This window comes from Primulina eburnea, chromosome 3 (genome assembly GCF_022965805.1).
Source record: "Primulina eburnea isolate SZY01 chromosome 3, ASM2296580v1, whole genome shotgun sequence".
Classification (NCBI taxonomy): domain Eukaryota; kingdom Viridiplantae; phylum Streptophyta; class Magnoliopsida; order Lamiales; family Gesneriaceae; genus Primulina; species Primulina eburnea.
This window is the reverse complement of record NC_133103.1, coordinates 6,547,412-6,565,571: the sequence shown is the minus strand read 5'-3', so window position 1 is coordinate 6,565,571 and position 18,160 is coordinate 6,547,412. Positions and strand designations below refer to the sequence as shown.

The 18,160-nt window shown below is 37.1% G+C and overlaps 1 protein-coding gene and 1 pseudogene across 2 annotated transcripts; one reads left to right on the top strand and one right to left on the bottom strand.

Moving 5' to 3' along the window:
- Positions 1-10,531, bottom strand: part of LOC140825810 (uncharacterized) — a 32,364-nt pseudogene extending 21,833 nt beyond the window's left edge.
- A 2,119-nt stretch (positions 10,532-12,650) lies between these two features.
- LOC140825811 (serine/threonine-protein kinase STY13-like) lies at positions 12,651-17,814 on the top strand. Of its 2 annotated transcripts, none has more exons than XM_073187784.1 (3): positions 12,651-12,899; positions 13,496-14,489; positions 17,275-17,814. In XM_073187784.1, the coding sequence occupies exons 2-3, from the start codon at positions 13,597-13,599 to the stop codon at positions 17,612-17,614; spliced, it is 1,233 nt and encodes a 410-aa protein (XP_073043885.1). In that variant the 5' UTR covers positions 12,651-12,899; positions 13,496-13,596; the 3' UTR covers positions 17,615-17,814. The 2 variants fall into 2 exon arrangements, with proteins under 2 accessions (XP_073043885.1, XP_073043884.1); XM_073187783.1 differs by having other exon boundaries at positions 13,493-14,489.
- Positions 17,815-18,160: the final 346 nt, after the last annotated feature.

Sequence of the window (18,160 nt, the reverse complement as noted above, 5' to 3'; positions counted from 1 at the left end):
TCCATTTCATCCAGTGATGTAATTTTGTTGCGAAAATCTGCTTCCTTCATCTCGATATTCCCAAACTCCTCGATGTTCCAAACTTTGATCTCTTCCTTAATCATCTTTAGTTTTCTCATGAACTTATAACCTTCCCATCCTTGAACATGATTATTATTCCACCACCCATCAAACTTTGCTTTAAATTCTTTATTTTGCAACCACATATTCTCAAATCTGAATGGACAAGGCCCCCATTTAAGTTTCTGTGTTTCCAGCACAATTGGGAAGTGATCCGATGTAATACGAGGCAAAACAGATTGTTTTTGAAATGGGAATAAATCGACCCATCCTCTCGAGAACAAAAATCTATCAAGCCTACTACAAATAGGTGTGGACCGCAGATTTGACCACGTATATTTTGCATTTATCAATGGGGGGTCACATAACTCCAATTCTTGTATCAACATGTCGAATCCCGCCATGCTTGTGGTTTGTGTGTGGCTATTGAATTTCTCCACCAAATATCGCACAACATTGAAATCCCCTCCCAAACACCACCTTTCCCCACAAAGAACTCTCAGTCCAGCCACTTCATCCCAGAATTTTTGTCGATTTTTTGGTGAGCATGGTCCATATACGGCTGTAAACCACCAGCTGTCTAAGTCATTATTTTTGTCTATGCATATCGATACAGTAAATTCTCCAATCAAATTATCTGTTACCGTAACTACTCTCGGGTCCCACATTACCAGAATACCACCCGAAGATCCAATGGATGATAAATGAACCCAATCAACAAACCTTGATTTCCACACACTTGCGATAAATTTCCTATCTATGAACTCTTTTTTTGTTTCTTGGAGAATAGCCAAATCTGGTTTCTCCTTCCTTAATAATTCTCGAATGAAACCTCGTCTCGTTGCCGACCCACCACCTCTTATATTCCAAGACACAATTTTCATTTGAAAAATTTTCCTCCCACTGCACAACATCCTTCCTTTGTCAAATCTACCCCAATCTCCGTCTTTTTGATTCCCATTAATTCCAAACAATCTGTCACTCCAACAGTTTCGGGCACTACCATCCCTACACTTCCCCTATCAACCTCGTGGATTTTTATGTCTGACATACCCGACTTGTCACCAACAACTAAACCTCTCTCGGCCTCTAATACCCTTCCCACCCCAGAATTATTAAGAAAAACCGAATTAGGAATTGAATTTTCGGAAGATTGAGATTGAGAAGAATTGATTTTGTTGTGAGCCTTAGCCGCAGGTGATGCAAAGAGATCGCCTATGTCCTCCAGCCCCACTCCGGTGTGTGTGGATGAGTCAGAACTTATTGACATGTGAGAGCCCATATCGTTTGAATCGCTATCATCCTCAGAGCCACTGCTATGGTTCATTTGAAAATCCCTGACCTCCAAAGTATCATCTTGATCGTCCCTGAAAGGATCTTGATGTACTGCCGTTTGAATGTTTCTCTTTGATTTTCTTCTAGTGTAGACAACCTCTGGTCTGTTTGCCCGGCATGTATGCACATTTTCTTTATCTTTCATTGACTGTATTTGTTCTTTGTTGAAATCATCCAAATCTTTCGGAGTTAGCCTTTTGAGTATCTTGATTTGTTTGCTTCCTCGCACTGGTGCTGATCCCAATCCTCTATTTCCCTTTTGATCTTCTAAATTTGCTTTTTTGTAACATTGATAGTCTTTACCCAAAAACACTTCCATCCCTTGAATAATCTTTGTGTTGCTATAATTGCAATTTCGGTGGTTGAAAGCTTCCTCTCCTACCGCAGACACCTGACTTACGTTGCTAATTTGCTTTCCTTTTTCCCCATGGACTGCAGTATTTTCATTTTCGGTTTTGGTCATCGTATTTGTTCCTTCATCTGTTTGGATTCCGGGACTATGTTCTTCCCCAGTAGGCCTTTTGACTCTGCTCCACCCAGCTATTCCCCGAGCACCTTCCCTGAGTACCTGTGCATAGGATCTTTTCTCGTAAACCTTATAAGCCTGGATGTTGATTGAGTCTACGTAAATGCGCAAATTCAAAGGACCCCTCGGCGATTGAAATATCAACGAACTTTTAATGAATCCCCCTTCTAATCCCACCACTTTGATTTTAGCAGCTGCCAAATCCCTTAGGAACATAGTATCTTGGCTAATATCCACCAATCCCCCACACATATCCCCCACGATTTGTAGCATTTCCGTCGTCCACATATCCCATGGTAACCCCACAATCCTGATCCAGCTGTTACAACATTCGTAGACTTCCTCTATGGTGTTGGTATCAGTCCTTCCCTGTTGAAAGGAAATGGAAATACCCTTATCCAGGAAACACTTTCCAATTTTCAAATAAAACTCAAAATCTTCTCTCCTAGTTGGCCACCACAATGCTTGATTTGCCTTGAACGGGAAAATCTCAATCTTCATATCTACCGCCTTACCAAGTGCTGATTTTACCATTTCCCAGGATTTATTAACGCAGTCTTTCGTGACAATCAGTGCCTTGTTCCAATCTTTAGTCAAACACTTTCCGAGTTCTTTAGGTGCATCGATCTTCTCTGATCCATTAGGCCTTGGATTTGTTTTATCACTGAACAGAGATTGACGATATTTTTGATTGCCATTCATATACTTTACTCCTTCCCCTAAGCCGTTATTCAGGATTTTCCCGATAAAGAAGACCAGTGATTTCCAGCCTTTCTCATGTAGTCCACTTGGAATTATGATTCTCTGCTTCTTACCGGACCGCTCAGATTTGGAAACTTGAAGATAACTTCCTCGTGAGTTGACAAACTTTTGCACTAATATAACCACTTCCCCCTTTCTGAGTCTGTGGAACGTCATCTGCGATTTGGGGTTGGTAATATGTTCGCCCATAATTTTCCTCAACCAGTGGGCACTTTCCCGGCCAATTTCCAGCGTGTAACTCGCTTGTCGAGTTCTTTCCGTGAAGAAAATTGAATCTCCCCTGTTACCCAGTGCGATTTGAAATAATTTTTGTTCTATTCGGACCTCTAAAGCCATAGCCCTACGGTAATGTTCTCTCATAATCATTTCGAAGGAATGTACTCAACCGAGAGGCTTAACGGAACCGACTACAATGAAAAGATGCGGGTAAAAGTCGCCGTCGGCCACCGGCCGGCGCCGGTGAGTGGGAACAATTTAAACGACCAAGCTCAATAGTTGAAGGTGCTGGTTGGGAGAAGGGAGAAGCCGGTTGACTGGACGTTAGGTAGGAGAGGGAGCATTTTCAAATTTTTCTCTCTCTAGGATTCACTCTTAGGATCTGACAAGATTATAAACAAATACACAAAATATTTCTTATCTGGCCAATAGGAAAGGAGAAAAAGGATTTCAAAATAAGTTTTACACACCGGGAACATTTAAAGCAATACTCCCAGACTGAAGAATTATTTCTTGCAACGTCTTATTCTGCAGAAATCAATCCCATCATGGCTGATCCAATAAAATGTGATGAAAAGCACATTGCACACATGTTTCGGAATAAATAGCCGGAACTTGAAGAATTAGCAGAAAACTAGAAATGGGTTTATTGCTCAAGACACAACACATAGGATACACTAACTAAGAATTAAGAAAATGTTCGTTTCTGGGAAGATGAGTGGGTGGGAGGGGTACCTTTTTTCATTCGTTTTCCTTCTCTGTTTGCAATCTCAAGTCTTAAAAATAAAACAGTCTCAAATTTCGTAGAGACTGCCACTAGGGATGGGGCAGGGGATCATCGCTGGGACTTAAGATTTAGGAGGAATTTGACTGTACAAGAAGAGTGTGAGTTTACCGAGTTGCTAGGCGTCTTACAAAATGTTCGTATTGAGATAGGGGTAGAGGACTACAAAATCTGGTTGGGGGACTCCTCAGGGATTTTTTCGATGAAGTCTTTTTATGATTCTTTTTTCCAGTCGCATGAATCTTTTCATACTTCTTTATTCTTGAATATTTGGAAAATACCTGTCCCGCCAAGGGTGCAAGTATTCTCGTGGATTGTGGCGTTGGAGAAAATTCAGACTTGCGATATGATACAAAGAAGATGGCCTACATGTGCTTTAAGACCTCTTTGGTGTTGTTTGTGTTGTTGTGCTGAAGAAAATCAAGATCACTTGCTCTTACACTGTCATTACAGTCAACAGATTTGGAATAAGGCGATAAAGGAGCTGGAATTGATGTGGGTAATGCCGGAGAAGTCTAAAGACATGTTCATAATCGAACCGAGCTTACATAATGACAGGAAAAATCAGCGGTTCTGGTACACTATAGTACATTGCATAATATGGTCTATTTGGATGGAAAGGAATAAAAGGATATTCGAAGACAAGGAGGACACGGTCGAGGAGCTATGGGACAAAATTAAATTGAGAGTGGCTAGTTGGGCGATTTTACAAGAAGACTATAAACACCTTGGTGTATCGCAGTTATATAGGGATTGGAATTTTATTTTTCATTGACCGGAATTCTTAGGAGTCTTTGGTTTTATTGTATTTATTTTCTGTAGCGGATATCTTGTCCGCATAATGTTGTGTAACTCTGAACTTCTATATTTTTAAATTATAATGTTTCTTATCAAAAAAAAAAAAAAAAAAGAATTAAGAAAATGTAAAATGTGAAAATTTTCAAGTTTGGGGGAAAAGTTCTATATAAGCATCATCAAATAGGAACAGGATAATCTATAGTTTGTAATCAATCTCTAATTTAGAAAATAACGAAAAAAATCATGCAAAGGGCACCAAATATTTTATGGCATACCTCCTTAAGAAAGTTTACTTCACTCTCTGATAAGCCTCTCCTGGATTATCAAAATGAAAAAATAAGCAAACCCAAAACAGGAAGGAAAAAAAAGGACCATCATATGTATCACATATTATTAAGGCAGAAACAATGAAGTGAATTTAGTCAATAAACAATTCCAGGCTATACAAAAGACGCTGTCTTTTTTTGTTAAAAAAAATATAAAACAATGTTCGGGGACACGCTTCCAAGCATCAATGTATGCCAAGGACTATTTTGGCCTTTATCTATCATGTATAATGATTGAATGTGATGCTTACATTAGCATAACTAGCTGAAACGGCTAATTATATGAAGAATGAAGCAGACAATACCAATTTAATTTTTTAATCTCAAATTTTTTTACCTCTTTGTCTTCATGGGAAGAAAGTGGGAAATTAATTTTCAGTCAATATCATGTAACACTAAAAAATCTTGAAAAATGGATATATATAAAGTTATAACTCTAATAACTAAATGGATAAAGTAAATGTTGGTGGCATCTTTCGTGTTGTAACTAAGCTACGGCTAATTCCAACTTAAGATATTCATTAATAATGTGAAGTTCTTCCGTTTGCCAGTTACGGGCAGGAAAATTTATTTGTCGCTTCAAATGCCGCGCCATCAAAGTTGGACAGATACAGAACATAAAAGGAGATAGCAGATTAGTTATGTGGATGAAATAAACCCAGTTTGCCATATGCCCATGTAATGTGACATCAATCAAAACCCTCATCGTATATAGATATCAAATTCTTTCTTCAAGGGTCATTCTGTAGATTCTCCCCACATCAATCAGCATGCATATGATGACAATGTCAAAATAAATTTATAACACCACCAAAAAGTGACAAAGGGATGATTTTAGTCCTCGAGATTTGTTATTTATATACTCACCGATAGCCATACTTGGCTCTTCCAGCATCGCGCTTTGGGTTCAAAATAAAGATGTTATATGCGTTTTCCAATTGTAAATACTCGACAAGAGAGGTGAAGAAACCATCCATCATATCAACATCAACTTGCCAATAACCTGTTTTATCATCCCTTTGATGACAAACAAAATAAAAAAAAATGAGGGAGATACATTATGGCATGAAATTTAAAAGATCATAAATTTCACCTAATTCCTGGAACACTAAATACCTGGTAATGGACACATCATCCTTGCGGCCGAAGATATCAATCGCACGTTCAAGTATGGATGTGACTTTTTCTCCCATTTCAATGGCATGGACAGAGAAGCTACAAGAGTATTTAAGATAAAATAATTCGATAACAACATGCACTCCCACTAGAAGAAATAAATCAAAGGTTCGAAATGTGTTACATAGATTGTAGAACAAGAAAAATCAGAATTGAATGATCCATGTAGACAGTACTTGTTATTTATGCGACTGATCAAGGGAAGATGGTGGTGAAGTTCTCGATCAACGTTAATCTTATAGAAAGGCGCAAGAACTTCTCCAATTTGTGGAATCCTGGTGTGTTCAAATATATGATCGATTTTTGTGAACCAGCGTTCTATTTCTTCAGCGTTTAGCTTAAATTCTGAAGAATGAAAAAGGGCAAAGTTGGAGATAAATAAAAAAAATGTTCTAGAAACTTCAAGGAGATTCAAAACTCCAAAATTTAACGTCCCCACGTACCTTGGTTCCCCTTTCCTTCAAATCCAATAAATATGAAATTTACAGGGACTGGGAGATGCATTGAGTCAATTTCCAAAAGCTTCAAATAATTTGCAATGTTGCCTGATGTATAGGAAAACGTTATCTTTGATCGGGGATAAATGAAATAAATTCATCATATTTATGGCGCAAAATCAATCATGTCCAACTAAAAATATTATTGCTCGCATTAGTAAAACTGAAGCCGTTGAATAAACATGCTAGAAACAGAAAATCGGATCAACTGTAGATTAGATTATGAATCGGGGTCTCTAGAGAGTAAATGACAGAATCCCAAGCAATACAGTCTCCCAGCTTATATGGACTTTGATCAATTTGTGGAGCACGTAAAACATAAAAAATATAAAAAAAAACAAGAAGTGATGGTGACCTTTCTAAAAAAATATGCAGTAAGAAACTAACATACTGATATCTTGTGCAGCAAAAAGTAAGTCCTCATTTGTTTCCAGTGAGTTTTTGGCGAAAGAAATCAAAGCTAAGTTGCTAATGCAAATGGTATATTGCTCCTAAATCTGAATCCTAATATGTTATAAACCTTCCTTCCAGATTTAAAAGAAATGAACTTTTCATACACCTCCATACCTATATGCTCATTTCTGGAGGTTTATGGAAGTACATTAAGCACGGATTGTTCAGCACCTCATACAAGCCCCATTTACTAGATACTGACAAATCTATATGAAAAACGAACAATCTTTCCGATTCAAAATGTTTTTATATTTTAACAATTTGCATTGCACTGCCAACTAGAATGGGCATTGATATAGGTTACCTTGGGAGATAAATATCAGCAAGCTATTTGAAAATAGTTGAAAATTTAAAATAAAAAATGCCACAAGTTCATGACATGGATAAATACACGCGCAACCAAGTACAAGTAGTCACTTGGAATGAGGTCAATTCAATCAACTAAGGAAGCCAATATTACTAGCCTGACATCTGAAATTTCAGCTGCAGACAAAGGATCACTTTTGACATGTATTATGGGTTGTGTTTCTAATGTATCTTTTTCGATATTCATTAATGGAAGACCTCGGGGAAAAATAAAAGGGGAGAGGGGACTAAGACAAGGTGATCCATTATCGCCTTTTCTATTTAATTTAGTTGTGGATGCGTTGGGTAGGATGGTTGAGAAGGCAAAAGAGGATGATATTGTGCAAGGTATAGAGGTTGGCAGACAAAAAATTCAAATTTCCCACATACAATTCGCTGACGATACCTTGTTCTTCACACAATCGAAGCAGCACTTACTGGTATTGGTGGACATTCTCAAAAAATTCGGCCTTCACTCGGGATTGAGGATAAATTGGGATAAAAGTGAGCTGCTGGATTTGAACAGATCGGTTGAGGAAGTTACTGAACTTGCAGGAATCATTGGCTGTAAATCGGGAGCTTGGCCGATTAAATATTTGGGAATTCCCTTGGGAGGGAACCCGAGGACTATGGGATTTTGGGACCCGGTACTCTCAAAGATGTCCAAAAAATTGGCGAGTTGGAAAAAATCTTTTCTTTCAAGGGGGGGTCGGCTAACTTTGATTAAAGCGGTTTTGTGTGCTATGCCTTCATATTTCATGTCACTGTTCATAGTGCCTAACACAGTAGCTATTAAGATGGAAAAAATCATGAGGAATTTTCTTTGGCATGGAGCGGATGGGGAAAAACAATGCCATGTAGTGGGGTGGGAGCAAGTTTGTAAACCAAGGGATAGAGGAGGATTGGGAATGGGTAAGATTTGTTTGAGAAACAAAGCGCTTCTTGGGAAATGGTGGTGGCGAGGGTCGGTGGAAAGAGACACATTATGGAAAAAGGTAATTGTTAGTCTATATGGCCTTCATGAGAATGGTTGGGACTTGGGGTTAGCGGAAAAAACAACGTTCAGAAGTCCTTGGAAGTGCATTTCCCGTTCTTTCCCGGCTTTTCAACACTTGGTTAGGGGAGTTTTCAGGGAAGGAAATATCATTCGCTTTTGGGAGGACGTGTGGGTGGGGGACATCTCTTTTAGTGTTAGATTCCCATCTCTCTTTCTTGTGTCTGTTCATACCAATAAACCGATTGTTTTCTTCATAGGGGAGCTGTCGGCCGGTACCAATTCGGTATCCTCTTGGGATATTAGATTTAGAAGAAACCTGAGTGAGTTGGAAATTGGGGAATTTGTAGATCTTATGGGTATTCTTCAGTCAGTTAGAATTCAACGAGGTGTTGGGGATTATAGGAGGTGGGTGGGGGAGTCTTCGGGTTTGTTTTCTGTTTGCTCTTTCTATAACTCTTTCTTCACACTTGCGAGGCCTTTGCCCTTTTCTTTTACTCGATATATCTGGGAAGTACCTGTACCTTCAAAGGTACAAGTGTTTTCGTGGATAGTGGCGCTGGATAAACTGCAAACTTGTGACTCGATGCAACGTAGATGGCCTGGCTGCTACTTGCGGCCGAATTGGTGCTGCCTTTGTAGGGATAATGAAGAGGAACAGGACCACCTACTTCTACACTGCTCATTCTCCCACAGTATATGGTTGCTTGTGATCAATGAACCTGGGTTTCATGTGGTCATTTCCGCAGAAGGCAAAAGATATGTTCTACTACGAACCGGGCTGGAGTGCAGGGAGAAAACATTTGAAATTCTGGTACATGATTGTTCATTGCGTTTTTTGGACAATTTGGAAGGAAAGGAACTCAAGAATTTTTGAAGAAAAATCGGAACAAATTCCTCAAGTGTAGGAAAAGATAAAATTCTCGGTTGCTACTTGGACGACTGTGCTCAAAGATTATAAAGACCTCCGAATAGCAGATTTGGTTAGGGATTGGAATTATGTATTGATGTCATAATTTTAAGTTTTGCTCTACTTTATGTAAACATGCGGATTGCTTATCCGTTAATGTAATCTTTATTATATTTTCAATAAAATTTTGTTTCCTCTCAAAAAAATTGTATCTCAAGGCTGTGCCTCCCCGAAATTTCACTATATTTGAGAGCTTTAACAACCAATAACCATCAACACCACCCTCCACCCCCCCCCCCCCCCCCCCAACAAACTTCACATGAATAAATAACTTAGGCATCTAAAACAAAAAAGGTGACATCAAACTTAGACATTGAATTCAAGGAGTAGCAGCTTCATCAACGGAACAATAATAAAAAATTTCAATCAGAATGGACAAGATAAAGTTCAACTGATATAAGCTTGTGAATTGAGCTTGATGTCTGCAGAGATGTATTGCCAAACAAAATGACTACCTGCCTTTGTGTAGTTGATGACACTCAGTTTGCCCATATCGGAGGATTCCAAGTCATCAAAATCTGGATCATCAGAAAATTCCAATGGCATCATAATTAAAATTAAACGTCAGCTGCGCTTCAACACACGCATGCAAACATATGCATGACAAATAAATATCGACCGGTCACCAAAAGAAAAACATACCATTGTGTATCACAGATTCACTCCAGAACCGACTCTTCTCCTTGAGGTTGAACAGAGAAAATACTGATGATTTGACACTTTTACGTCTCTCGAACGAAGACCCATTTGACCTAACGCCACAAAGCTGAAATAAAAACCATACCAATAATTCATCAACTTCTATCTGAATCTTACCAAACAATGCAATTAATTACCTTGAGCACAAAACCATATACAAAAATTTTACACATTGATATAAGCACTAGGGGGATGTCCCATAATCCAAATAGAGAAAAATTAATAGATTCCAATAAAATAAACAGTTGAGGAATGAATTGCAGCACACGAGATAAAAATAACAAAAAAAAACTAGATAAATTGATAGCTAAAAGACCACTCACCACGAGGTAAATCAGTATCACGGAGAAAACTCGAGCAAGTTTGGGATTAAACATCGAGGTCGATCCCCTCGTTCAATACCGACAAATCTTCAACAAATCCCCAAAATGAGATAATTCAAGCAAAATCCATAAGCCCAGAAATCGAAACTCGGGTAGCTATCGATCTGGGGTTTCGCGAGAGAGCGAAGAGTGTGAAGGACTTGGCAAGACCAGCTGACCTGAACTGCGTATATTTGCTGCAAACAATTTATTCAATCAAACATTATATCAACCAGTACACACACAGTCACATCGACTACCAGCTTCTTTTACAATATAATTGCAAAATATAATATTTATTGTTAGGATCGAAAAATATCTAAAAGTGATGAATAAATATTTTTAAAAATATTTATGATTTTTAAAATGCAAGAGACTTTAGCAATGTTAAATGCTAAAACTGATAATAAACAGATAAATGTTAATAATCAGTATAAGTAAATAAGACAAGTTTTTTTTATGGAAACAATAGATATTAAACATATAAATATAATAATCAAAGTGAACTTAATAAAACAATTATTTTTTTATGAGAGTTTGAAGGTAACGGACCGATGGAAACTGCCTCTTCTGGTTGTTTCGGAAGAGGCACAGGGAAACAATAGAAAAAGAGAAGAACAGTTTGTAGAAGGGAGTAGAAGGGTTAGACGGAATAGTATGAATTATGTTGGGATGAAACTAGTAAACAAAATAGGTCCGATTTTAATAAATCACAGTGGTCTAAATCGCTCCTATATGGTCAATATCTAATTACTGAGATATTTAAAATTTAATTTGGTATATGTTGATTGAGTAGATCTCTTGTAAAACAATCTCATAAATCTTTATCTGTGAAACAGGTCAACCCTATCGATATTCACAATGAAAAATAATAATCTTAGCATAAAAAGTAATATATACGACTCGTGAGACCGTCTCACACGAGTTTTTGTCATGTTGATTATATGAGATGATAATTGTGATTATTTGAACTAATTAAAATGAAACGAACCGAACTAAATTCGGACCAAAAAAATAATAAGTTATCATATGAAAAATCAAACTTTAAAAATTTACATGACTAAAATTGAAAATATAAACTTACGAATCTAAAATTGTATTTTTTTCACATCTCTCATATGTAAAAAGTGATGTTCCCCTAGCTAATACAATGTAGACTTTTTTTAATGGCGACTATAAATTGTTGTTGAATATCAATAGGAAAAAATATACGTATACACAATTTTTTCGTCTACTCAAATTTAGGAGACTAAAAATCCTCGTGGTATCTTCTTATATTCCCATGCGTCATTTTTCCATTAATCAATAGTGATGGTTTATCATCGATAATTTAAAGAATAAAATGTAACTTAAAAGCATAACTGAGACAATTTTTTTAGCTCATGTAAGTAAGAGGAATAAATTGGTTTTGTCCCCGAATAATTGCGGACAATTTATCATTACCCTCTCACGTTTACATATGAATGTATGTATATCTTATCAAATTTTTCTTTCGACAAATTATTTTAAAATTAGCATCACTAATCGAGTCATAACTCGAGCAGATATTTCTTACTCAAATTAAACCCAAATTCATTGAGTTGGATTCTATCTAATAAATCAACTTTCCTAACAAGCACACACATGCAAAACGAAAAACTAATTGCAAATCACATGTCTATTTACTATCAACTTACTCAATATTATTTGAATTTAATATGTCCAACAACATTCTCAAATATATGTATTTGTTCAACATTAACTTACGATAATCAGCTACAAATTTCAATTTATATTAATCACATATTATTTATTCTTGTTAATTGTACAGCAACCCTACCAATTGGTTGGTTGCGACGGGTTGCGAGCCTACCTTGATGTAACTAAAATTTGGCGCTTGCGGTCTTGATTATCGTCACGTCCAATGTACTATTTTGACAATTCTACACTTTAATTTAGAGAATATTTCACCCTATTTTATGGGGTATTGTTCTCATAAAAAAATCAAAGACCCAATTTTAACCACATATATACAGGATCCACCAATTCATACGTGAAGTCCACCAAATTCTTTAAAATCAACTAATTAAATCCTGTGACAGAACCTTTGTTTAGATCGGAAAAAAGGTAAGGTCATCCTTCTTGACGGTGTACTTATGCTGTATTAATTGTACCTTTTATGCAGTCCACTTTTACTGGGCCCCACGAGTGTGGAACCATTGACCAGCTCGGTTAAGCAATTTACCCGATGCTACGTGCCTTACATTCCATCTCTGCCGTCGAATCATTCGTGGTCACGAAAATCAACGGTTCCGATGCGGCTTATAGCATTTCACACGGAAGGAAGTAATAACATGCTTGCATACATTTCCAATATCCCATTGCTGTGATTTTTGGGTCAATTGGGCTCTCTCTCTCTCCTTCCATTTTTTCTATCTAGGACTGGCCCTGGTGACGGGACGTCGTGTTTCTGGGCTCCCGCCGTTGATCTGTGTTGCGTGCAGGTGGACGAAGAGGGGAGGATTCGTGAATTCAGTGGTGGATTCTGGAGGTTTGTGTTGTGTTCTGTTTTGGTCAAGCCGAAGTGGGAGAGTAAAGTCAAGCACTCCCGATCGAGGTGCGTTTTGATGCCTGATTCCTTTTTTTCCATCGGATCACTTAGGGTTTGTGAGCTTATCGTTTCCTACAAGTGTTTTTCTGGATTAACCCCGGGAGGATTTTTAGCTGGCTTGATTGTTCGTGGATTGGGTTCGGGGAAACTTATTTATCCTTCTGGGTTTTGTGCTAAAGTTTGAATCTTTATCGAATTATGTTCTGGGAAGTGAAATTTTGACGATGCAACAACTTATGTTTACTGCAATGAAGTAAGCCAAGAAAAGGGTATGGAATGAGTTGTAAATTAGTAATTGGGCGCTGAACGCGTCACTTTTTGATGGACCACCTCTGGGTTTATGGGAATTTGATTTGAGGCTTGATAAATCAAGTTTACTTTTAGATGCGTGTGGATTTGATGCTTATTTTGATGAACTTATCATATTATCTTGGTGCATACTTTACTGTCTTCGGAAAGCTTCCTTGATGGTTTTGAAGGTGTTTGCGATTATGTAGTTTCGGTTCTCAATCTTTTTTATCTCGATTTTACCCCTCCTCTTTCTTATTTCACATACAATTATTGCGTAGTTTCAGAGTATACTTTTTTGTGTTCTTCAGTAGGTTTTCAGTGAGAGAGGTTTTTGCTGGGAAATGCTGATGTAGTGAATTTAAAAAGATATTCCAAGATTCTGTGCTGTGTCAACTGTTGATAAAAGTAAGAAATGTTGGAGGGTCCGAAATTTGGTGGAATCATTGGCCTAAACAATAGCCATGACTATTACGATCTCTCTCAAAATTTTTATCACAAGCTGAACGAGGGGTCAAATATGTCCATTGATAGTTATGGTAGCCTGCAGATGAGCAATGGTGGAGGCTCTGTTGCCATGTCCATGGATAGCAGTGTTGGATCAAATGATTCTCACACTCGTATTTTGGGTCACCAGGGCCTCAAGCATGTAAAAAACTATTCTGTCGCTGCTAGTGTCAATCACGGTAAAGGTTCTCAAGGGCTGAGTAATGATGCCCTTGCTAAAGCATTGATGGACCATCGATATCCCACAGAGGGACTTGGTAATTATGACGAGTGGACAATTGTCTTGAGGAAGCTCAACATGGGGCCCGCTTTTGCTCAGGGGGCTTTTGGAAAGCTCTACAGAGGCGTGTATAACAATGAGGATGTAGCTATAAAGCTTCTGGAGAAACCAGAGAATGATGCTGAGAGGGCACAGTTTATGGAGCAACAGTTTCAACAGGAGGTGATGATGTTGGCAAGGTTGAGGCATCCCAACATTGTCCGCTTTATTGGTGCATGTCGCAAACCCATGGTCTGGTGTATAGTGACTGAGTATGCCAAGGGTGGTTCAGTCCGTCAATTCTTGGCAAAGCGACAGAACCGTGCTGTACCCCTGAAATTGGCTGTAAAGCAGGCCTTGGATGTGGCAAGAGGGATGGAATATGTGCACGGTTTGAATTTAATTCATCGAGACTTGAAGTCGGACAATCTTCTAATATCTGCTGACAAGTCCATTAAGATTGCAGATTTTGGTGTAGCTCGTATTGAGGTTCAAACTGAAGGAATGACACCTGAGACAGGAACATATCGATGGATGGCCCCGTAAGTTTTGTTACTCTGATTTCCTACTTGTGTTTGGTTATTCTATTTTGGTCTTAGGAGTTGTTTGTTCGTTGAGTGGTTCTTTTTTTTTTTAATTTGGTTACTGGCTTCCTGTATATTTTATATGCTTTCTATTTTTGTAGCATGAAGTTTTTTTCTTCTCAACCTTCATTGAGGTTAATCCAATGCATGCATATTTATGAATACATTTTATTTATAAAAAATTATTGAAAGTTAAGCCATAGCCATTGCATCATGGTACTTATTTGCAAATTCATTTTCAGTTTGATAACGTGTTTTACCATATCTGTTAGAATTTAGCAAGCTGCATTAGTGTATGCCCAGGTACAGTCAATTGTGAATTGCCTGTATAATTTTCCAGCTAACCACTTCCATCCCCCAAATAAAAAATAAATATAGAAAGGACTTTCATCTCTAATACATGTTTGTATATGCTTGCGGTTCTCATTTTGCGAGTTTTCTACTCTTGAACTGTAAGTTTTTGAGAGCAATCCATTGAATTTTCTACTAGTTCAACAGCTCTAGTACGCAGTTAGTTTGTAAAAGTTTCTCGTCCATCAAACAATTAATATCCTAAGATTGAAGGGAAAGTTGTTGGTTCACTTGGATGGATTTAGAGGTCTTGAGCAGTTTGAGTAAAGTACTATACTGACAATTCTGATATACAAAATGGTCGGTTCTGTTTTATTTGACATTTTTGTACTGTAGAAAAAAGCTTATTTAATTTAAAGATTTGCAATCAGTCAATTTGTCCAGTGATCGGTTTATAATGTATTGTTACCACTAAAGCAGTTACTGCATCTATGAGTTGTTAAATTGGCCTTTGTGTTTCACGATAAAAATAGTGTTTCTCATTTCATCTTAAATTTGGTATTTCAACAAACACATATGTTGAAGAAACCTTGGCGGCTCTACAAATGATATGCAACTATGCAAGGAAGAACCAAATCACAATGTTTCTATGATATATTTCTTCACATTCATTATGGTACATAATTAGAACCGTGCAGAAGTTTGAAGAACTCGTATTATTTTCTTTTAAAAATATTTGGTACAATGAATGCATTTAGATTATCTAATTGTATAGATTTAATCATTTGTTTTACCCAAATATTTTTAGTAAAATTTGTAAGATGTTATATAATTTTTTTTACCTAATATTTTTAGTATAATTTGCAAAATATAGAAATTTACTCCTGTTCTAATTTTTTGCAAAATCATGGCACAATCACCCGCTGTTATCTCTAGAGCTCAAGTTAAACTGTAGCACCCTAATTATGGTGCACTGTCCTGCGATGCTAAATTCAAGTTTTCATGCATTTTTCAAATCAACCACCAGGACTTCTTAAATATTATCCCTTTTCTGCATCTTTTTTCTTTTGTAATAATATTCATTAATTAAATATCAAGTGGTAGTCTTTCTAAGCCTCATAATGAATACTCATGTTTGTACTCGTGCTTAAAGATTGACTGATACGACCACAAAATAGGCAGTAGAGAAATATACAAAATATATTGATATTAAATTCTGGAAACCAGATGTTAGTCTCGATTAGAATGCCACTAAATCAGGGAAGAAGAAAATTTCCTTTATCCTACCCCCTCTCTCTCAAGGTAAAACTCACTTATGACAAATTATTTCCACTCTAAATAACTCACTCCCCTCCTTTTTATTTCACACTTGCTTATTCTTGATACGTCCTATTTTGAACCAGCCCAAATACCTCCCTGATCCAGCCCACTATTTGCCTCAAAACAAGGCCCATAACATTGACTTAACCTTTATCGCTGATTTTCATTAAATTTTGTCTGTGGTAGAATGATATTAATTGTAGGTTTCTAGTGCAAGTTATGTATCCAACGAATATACATGTTTTCTGAAACCAATGTATTTATTTTTCGAAGAAATTAAGTGATGTGAACACCATTATATATGAAAAATAAGGAAATAAACTTCCAGAAATATATTTCTGGTTTTGGCACAATTATTTTTTTATGGACTTGTGTACATTCGGATTCCACAATAATGGAATTGGTGAAAAATGGATACTCACATGGGCGGTGCGTAACTGTTAGATTACGACCATTTTGAAATATCTGGGTATATTGCTGCATGTTTGAACAGGACTTGGTAAGTATATTTTCTTATAGAGTCGAGGGGCTGACTGGATTTTAAGTCAATGGCTTTTGGTGAGATGGCACCATTTAACCCCAAAGTTTTGATCGCAGCTGCAATTTTTTGGAGCATGCTAGGCAGCACAATACACATGTCATTTGGAGAGTCATCATAACTTATCCTTGCTTGCAACTTGTAAAATTAATTATTTATAGATTTCTAAGAGTACAAAAGCATTGCCGGCAGTTTGAAACCTGGTCACATTATATTATTTTGGTTATTAGTTTTGTAGTTTGTTGAGTTAGTTTTACAAGGTGACAACGTTTGTTGTTTTGATTTATTTTTATGCTGAAATGGTTTCGTGAAGAATTAAAAACTGCAAAATGTCGTTAAAGTTCTCTGAATTTTAACCGGATTCAAGTTTACAAAAAATTTCATTATAGCTATTTCCTAAATGCCGCTGTAGTTGGAATTCTGTGAGTAAGACAATTTGGAAAGGAAAATCATTTTTTAAATTTTTTTTGGCTGTTTGGTTGCAATTTCTTGAATACCTGGATCGGTACTGAGATATTTAATACCTTGGGATTAGATTTTATATTTTCTTTTCGTTTGCAAGTGTTTTAATGGAATGCAATGCTTAAATTACAGGGAGATGATCCAACATCGCCCCTACACACAGAAAGTTGACGTCTATAGCTTCGGGATTGTGCTGTGGGAGCTAATCACTGGAATGCTTCCTTTCCAGAACATGACTGCCGTGCAGGCTGCATTTGCCGTGGTCAATAAAGGCGTTCGACCCACCATCCCAAATGATTGCCTTCCTGCTCTAAATCAGATCATGACGCTTTGCTGGGATGCCAATCCCGATGTCCGGCCCTCCTTCTCTCAAGTAGTCAGAATGCTCGAGGTTGCAGAGACTGAGATCTTGACAAATGTCAGAAAGGCTCGTTTCCGGTGCTGCATGAGCCAACCTATGACCACGGATTAAAAGTTGGAGGATGGTTAATTGATTTTGTGTCTGCTTTATGTATGTATCAGGCCTTTATTACTTATCTTCAGGTAGAAAATTTGAGAAAGTTTAATATGGCTACAACTGTTTGTTTTTGTGGTTTTTCTCTCTTTTCAACTTTCTGGGATTTGAGATTCTGAATTACTGATTATATAGTAGATTTGATGTGTATTCATGCATTTCTGCCATTTCTGTTGGATTTAAGGCTGCACTATTTAGTTTCGTTTAGATGGTTCCTCGATTCCCTCAGATTTCCTGCATGAAAACACTATATTTTTCGCTCATGACTTTTGTAGTATCAACTCTTAATCCAATAAAGTCTTGCTTCTCGAGTGAAGGTTGTCTTTGATTCTTTGTTGGAGCAATAATTGTTTTTGTTGTATATAGCAATCGAAACATGATACTTGAACTGTTGTATAATTTAAAAAATTTGAGTTGTATCATTGTTGTCAGCTATAAATTTTGGTAAAGTGGTTAATATTCGGTCTTACTGTCTTTCTTTGACCACAACATAATAATTAATGA